We start from the raw sequence: 6,654 nt of genomic DNA on the forward strand, positions 1-6,654 counted from the left end.
CCTCTCTCACTCCCCCCCCCCCCAATCAGTTTCTTAAGGCTGGTTAGGGAGGTGTTACTGTAACAAAGTAGCAAGAGAGGTGTACTGCTTTAGGGTAGCCCTGGGAATTCCATAGAGAGAATTCCGGAGGGCTCCAGGAATCTGCTGGCAGAGAGGATCCTGTTGTGCCCATTTTAAGCCCTGGACTGGAGGGTCTCTAAAGGCATTAACAAGGGCACCTGCTCTTTTGAGCAAATGGACTTTGCTGCTTGGGAATGCCTGAGGCAGATAGAAATGAAAAGATCTGATTAGTCAACTGTGAGCTTGTGTTACACTCTGTCCAATAGAAAAGTGGAGGCAGGGCTTTCACTTCCTGGAGGTTGACAGTTCTGGGATTTCCAGTCTACCACTAGAGTCTGTGCAATGCTTTAATGCAGCAAGGAACAAAGAACTCATGTGGGCTTAGAGGTGAACACACAACCAGGGCTGCAGTTAGAACTCTTCCAAGTGCCAAAGCCCACCGGCGAAGACATCTGCTGGCCAGGACTTGTTGCAGACCGAGGGTCTTTCTCAGGTGACACTAGCCTGCTTCACCAAGACTGCTAACATGAGTACTAGACTTGAGGCAACTGAGCAAGGCAACCAAAGAACTCAGAGGTAAGTGACCACAGACATACAGCCTACTCAAGTCCTACCCCTAATGCCATTTCTGTCCCTGGGTCCCAGTTGCTCTGGGACCATATGGGGGTCATCAGTACAACCCACCTCTCTCAGGAACCTGGGTTAGTTTCTGTCTCTACTGGCATCTTGGCTTCTTAGAGCCTTAGTAGCCCATTTAAACAAAGTATTAACAAACCTGCTGTGAAGGGATTGGGCACCTGGTGGGTCTGGGAGGGCAAATGCCTGTGTCTTCTTGGTTCTGGGGAGGACCAGGGAGAGAGCTTAGGTTCTGCTTGGCCTGAGCCTGAACTATTGAGGCAGAGTGTGGGAGGATGAAAATGCAAGCCAGGCGTTGGGTACTTTTGGCAGGTCTGTGCCATGGTGTATCCCTGAGAAAATATGTCATGCAACAGATCTAGTGTAAGAGGTTTATTTGGGAGAGGAGAGCGAAAGGTGCCTCAGAGTTGAAACAGTAAGGAGGGATAAGGGCAGACAGGCAGAGAGAGACATGGAAACACACAGGAGGTAAGGTTGAGAGGGAGCAGAGAGAAATGAGAGCAGAGGAGGAGAAGGGGAGAGGAAGAGGGAGAGATATCTGTGGTGTCTGGGGCCCTTTTATCCACAGCAGGCACCTGGCACAGTTAGCAGGGGCAGGAGAAGAAATAAGCAGCCTCTAGTCCCTAGGAAATCAGGCTCCTGCTGGTCACCAGAGCATCTTGAGGGTTCTCCACAGGATCCTGTGGTAGGATAAGTAAATGTGTCTGACCGACAGGAAGAAGTGGAACTGCATTCAAGATGAAAAACGAGATAGGTGCACTAGAGCCCTGAAAAGCTTATAATGTTCTCTTCCACCAACTGCCAAGCACTTTCAGAGGTGTGCAAAGAATTCCCCATCTCTTCTTTTTCTCCAAGAGGCAACTACTACTGCTCCTGCCTCTGTGTTTGCCTGCCAATCTGCAGTGCCTGCATCTGGATGCCAGGCTCTTTCCCTCTGAGGACAGCTAACAAGACACTTTAAATTCCAGACCAAAGTCTCCGAGAACTTTCTCTAGTCGACACTAGCATTTTGGGGGTGGGGGCGGGGAGGGGGTTGGGGTGGGAGCAGCGGATGGGAGTCTGAATGGCAAAGTAGACCTAAAACTGCAGGGGGGTTAATGAGTTTACATGTCTGGGTTTGTAGATCACCCAGCTTTTTTTTTTTTTTGAAGGAACAAGTCTCACATACATGCCTAAAAGATGCACATTTTAAACAATTGACAATTTTCCATAGTCACGATGTACGAGTGCAATGGCCTGTATCCCAGGCTATCCCACAGCTCCTGTAAATGTGACTGCACCACAGACCTGTAATTTCTGAATTTCCCGGGGCTGGGGGATGTCATGACCACTGTTCTTTTGTACTTTGGTGTGAGCTGTGGTGCTGGCTGAGAACAGAGCCTGGCTCAGGGGATTCTATATGCGTGCCTGGGTGGGAATGGGGAAGAACAGAGACTGCTTAGGAGAATATGGTGGGTGGAGGAGAGGGCGGGCTGCAGTTTCTGACAGGGAGGAACTGAAAGGACTTCTGAAAGCTTGCTTTTGGCAGGTGGGTTTGAATAGGGAGGGGAAAAAAAAAGGTGGTGGCTTAACAGGGATGTATTCCGGTCAGACTGAGTATTGCTGACATTTTAAATGTTACTTTGGTTTCTACCCTGCTTTGATCATTCAGTTCCTGGTTAAAAGACCCACGCAGCTTTCATTATTTACAATAAGCCTTAAACAGCACAAGAGCTGGGCAGATATCTACCTTCTGTGCTATTAGAATCTACTTTCCTATCGATAACTCTGAGTTATTACTTACTGTGTTTCTCTGGGCTCCTCTTAAATCCAACCGGCCAGGCTTCAGGGCCACATTTTTTATGAGCTCAATCTGATCCACGGTGGTGGTGGCTTCTCTTCCTGGTTCTACTCTCAGGCCCCAAGCCCGGAAACACTAAAACCTGTCTTTGTCTCCTCTTCCCAGGTTATTGGCATCTTTATTCACCAATCAGAAATAACTTGGAGGCAAGGTCACGTGGTGTCACTTGGGTCTATGCCCAGACCCTTGTCTCTGGGGCACCCAGATCTTGAGGAACCAATATTAGCATCAGAGTACAAGCAGCATCAGGCCAACCCACGACAACTGACAAGCAGTCGGTTATGCTGGCTATGTGTAGATCAACCTGACACAAACTATACTCAATCAACTCAGAGGAGAAACCTTGATGAAGACATTGTCTTTGTAAGACTGGGCTGCAGGCAAGCCTGTAGGACACTTTCTTAGTGATTGATGGAAGAGGGCCCAGTCCACTGTAGGTGGTGCCATCCCCTGGGTCGGTGGTCCTGGGTCCTGGGGTCTCTATAGTCTTTGCATCAGCTCCTGCCTCTAGGTTCCCATCCTGTTTGAGTTCCTGTTCTGACTTCCTTCCATGATGGAGTATGATGTGGAAGTATAAGCCAAATACTTCCCTCCTGATCTTCTTTTCGAACATGGTGTTTCAAAATAACCATAACTAAGACCTCAAGTCAACTTATGAAAGTAGAATTAATTTGCTTTAGGGTTTTAGAGGGTTATAGTCCATGTTGACAGAAGAGTTGAGAGTTCACATCTTGAATCAGAGAGAGAGAGAGAGAGAGAGAGAGAGAGAGAGAGAGAGAGAGAGAGAGAATGCTAACTGGGAATAGGGTGAGTCTCTTAAAACTTCAAAGACCATCCCCAGTGACATACCTTCTCCAACAAGGCTACACCTGCTATATCCTTCTGAAACATTTCCATCAATTGGGGACAATAGTTCAAATATATGAATCTACGAACAAAACTACAGTTCATGCTTTAGCAATCCGTGTGCTGGGAAAGTAGGTGGACACCAGCATCTATGGCTCTCAGTGGTGATTCCAAATGGAGACAGAGGCTTTCCCCTATGGAGTCAGTGGAGCAAATGGGCTCACATCTGGGCACATCTGGGCAGACTTCCTAAGATAGAAAAAGATACTGGGATTAAGGAATAGTGATTACATGTTTGGAGTTTGGAGGTCAGAGGTCAATGTCAGATGTCTTCGTATTCTTCATCTTATTTACATTCATAATAATCATAAATGATCTGAAACTGGACTGGAGAGATAGCTCAGGGGTTAAGAGCACTGGCTGCTCTTCTCAAGCACCAGGATTCACTTCCCAGCACTAACATGGGGCTAACCACCACCTGTAACGCCAGTTCTTGGGGAGATGATGCCCTCTTCTGGCCTTCAGGGTTACTGCATGCACATGGTACACATAAGCAGGCAAAACACCAATAGACATAAAATAAACACGTCTAAATCATTGCATAACTAAAGCCTATGGTACAGAAAAGACCAATACAGATTCCACTGAGGGTTTATTGAAAGAAGACCGAATACAATATCAAGGACAAGAAAAGAAATGAACAAAGATTAAAATGGGATTGAACATCTGAACAGGCTCAACTATACCTGTAACATTACGTCTAAAACTTAGTAGGCATAAAAGTTCTGTTAATAAGTGCAAAGTGCGGAAAAACAACAACCATTTCTCCCCCTGCACACTGACAAGCCTGTAGAGCAATTTGCTTTAGGGTTTAGGAGGGTTATAGTCCATGTTGACAGAAGAACTGAGAGCTCACATCTTGAATCAAAGAGAGAGAGATAGAGCTAACTGGGAATGGGTGAGTTATTGCTATTGGTCTCACGGTATGGAAGATGCTCTCTCTTGCTTCGCTCTCATTCTTTTATTTATTTACTTTTTAAAAGATTTATTTACTATTATACATTAAGTATACTGTAGCTGTCTTCAGACTCTCCAGAAGAGGGCATCAGATTTCATTAAGGGTGGTTATGAGCCACCATGTGGTTGCTAGGACTGGAACTCAAGACCTTCAGAAGAGCAGTCAGTGCTCTTACCCGCTGAGCCATCTCATCAGCCCCCTTTGCTCTTATTCTAACGGCTCTGTCTGTTTTCCAGGAATGACATTCAGCTGGAAAATGCAAAGGCTGCTGGGAAAATGGGCATCAGCGTTGACCTGGAAGCCAAATATGCTAAGCTCGGTCTAAATCTCGGAGCAATCACTTTTGGAGAGAAGGATAGGAAGAAAATGAATTCTCACCTCAGGAAAGAGGAGAATGCAAACATCTCTCTAGCTGTATGTGCTCTCCTGAATTCGGGAGGTGGAGCAATCAAGGTTAAAATTGAAAACGAAAATTATAGTCTCACTAGGGATGGCCTGGGACTAGATTTGGAAGCCTCTCTTTGTAAATGTCTGCCCTTTGTCCAGTGGCACCTGGACTTCACGGAGAGCGAAGGCTACATTTATATCTACGTGAAATCGTGGAGCCAAGAAATCTTTGGGCTGCCTATTGGCACCCTGAGAACCAATTTGTATGTAAGGAGCATGTCATCTTCTGTACAAGTGAGTGCCGCTGCTGCCCTGGAATTTCTGCAGGACCTGAAGGAAACTGGAGGGAGACCCTGTGTCAGACCGGAGTTGCCTGCAAGCATAGCCTGCCCTGAAGTGGAAGGAGAATGGCACCTGGAGGATTTGGCTGCTGCATTTTTTAACAAGACAGAATTTCAGTACGAGGAAACTTTCCCCTTTACCAGATCCAGATATGTTGAAGTTACATTGCTTTCAGCGAAACGCCTGCGAAAACGCATCAAAGAGCTCCTCCCTCAAACTGTTTCTGCATTTGCAAACACAGATGGGGGATTTTTGTTCATTGGTTTGGATGGCAAAACCCAGCAAATTATTGGTTTTGAAGCAAAGAAGAGTGACCTTGTGTGTCTAGAGAGTGAAATAGAAAAGTACATCCAACAGCTGCCTGTCACTCACTTCTGTGAGGAGAAGGAGAAGATCAAGTACAAGTGCAAATTCATCGAAGTGCACAAATCCGGAGCTGTGTGTGCATATGTGTGTGCGCTCAGAGTGGAGAGGTTCTGCTGTGCTGTGTTTGCTGCAGAGCCTGAATCCTGGCACGTGGAAGGCGGCTGTGTGAAGAGGTTTACCACAGAGGAATGGGTGAAACTCCAGATGGATGCCCCATCAGGTTGAAGGGGGATTTATGTAGAGAGTCGTGTTGTGAGCAATCGCCATTATAATATGGTGCTGGCTTCCGCTGTGCCCAACTAGTAAACAAGCCTTGTGCACAAGTGCGAGAGTGAACTCAAGCCTAGTCACTGCCCATCTCGGGGCGTAGTAATGAGGTGATGGGCAGAGCAACAAATCAGGAGCTGACACGCCACATCAGGTGCTGAAACACCACGCTGAGGGCTATATAAGCAGCACCATTTTCCGGGCTCAGGGTCTTCCCTCCTTAAGAAGCAATAAAGCTTGCCTCAAAAGAATCCAGTTGTCCGAGTGTGTTCTTGCCGGCGAGAACGATAGCTCGGGACAGATTTATAATCTGTATGGGGGCTGGAGAGATGGTTTAGTGGCTAAGAGCACTGACTGCTCTTCCAGAGATCCTGAGCATCAGATCCTGCTTCCAGGTCCTTGCCATGTTTGCATTCCCTTCCTGACTTCCTCCCATATATGGGTACACTGTGGAAGTGCACCCCAAATAATCCCTTCCCTCTCAACTTGCACTTTGGTATTGATGTTTCATCTCATTGATAGAAACTAACCAGTATCCCCCAGAGCTGTGTCTCTAGTTGTATATATAGCAGAGGATGGCCTAGTCGGCCATCATTGGGAGGAGAGGCCCTTGGTCTTGCGAAGATCATATGCCCAGCACAGGGAAATGCCAGGGCCAGGAGGCAGGAGTAGGTGGGTTGGGGATCAGGCTTGAGGGGGGAGGGTATAGGGGACTTTGGGGATAACATTTGAAATGTAAATGAAGAAAATATCTAATAAAAAAGAAAAGAAAAAGAAACTCTAAGTGTGACACCTGCTCTATGTAATATCTGTGTGAATAAATTCTTACTGCAGCCCACTGGCTGTGTTCTAGGTAGTGAGGGTGAGGAGGGTGGTATTACAGACAGGGTGG

The 6,654-nt window shown here is 46.8% G+C and overlaps 1 protein-coding gene across 1 annotated transcript; it reads left to right on the forward strand.

Annotated features, from left to right (window-relative positions):
- Positions 1–393: 393 nt before the first annotated feature.
- Positions 394–5,746, forward strand: LOC110305490 (schlafen family member 12-like). Its single transcript, XM_021177488.2, has 2 exons — positions 394–636; positions 4,637–5,746. Exons 1-2 carry the CDS (start codon positions 587–589, stop codon positions 5,718–5,720), a joined length of 1,134 nt encoding a protein of 377 aa, XP_021033147.1. The 5' UTR covers positions 394–586; the 3' UTR covers positions 5,721–5,746.
- Positions 5,747–6,654: the final 908 nt, after the last annotated feature.

Source organism: Mus caroli, chromosome 11 (genome assembly GCF_900094665.2).
Source record: "Mus caroli chromosome 11, CAROLI_EIJ_v1.1, whole genome shotgun sequence".
Lineage (NCBI taxonomy): Eukaryota > Metazoa > Chordata > Mammalia > Rodentia > Muridae > Mus > Mus caroli.

Excerpts from the sequence above, each read along its gene's own strand:
- LOC110305490 (XM_021177488.2), top strand. The coding sequence starts at position 587 with ATGAGTACTAGACTTGAGGCAACTGAGCAAGGCAACCAAAGAACTCAG. Across the intron at positions 637-4,636 it reads GGCAACCAAAGAACTCAGAG|GAATGACATTCAGCTGGAAA; the intron begins GTAAGTGACCAC and ends TCTGTTTTCCAG.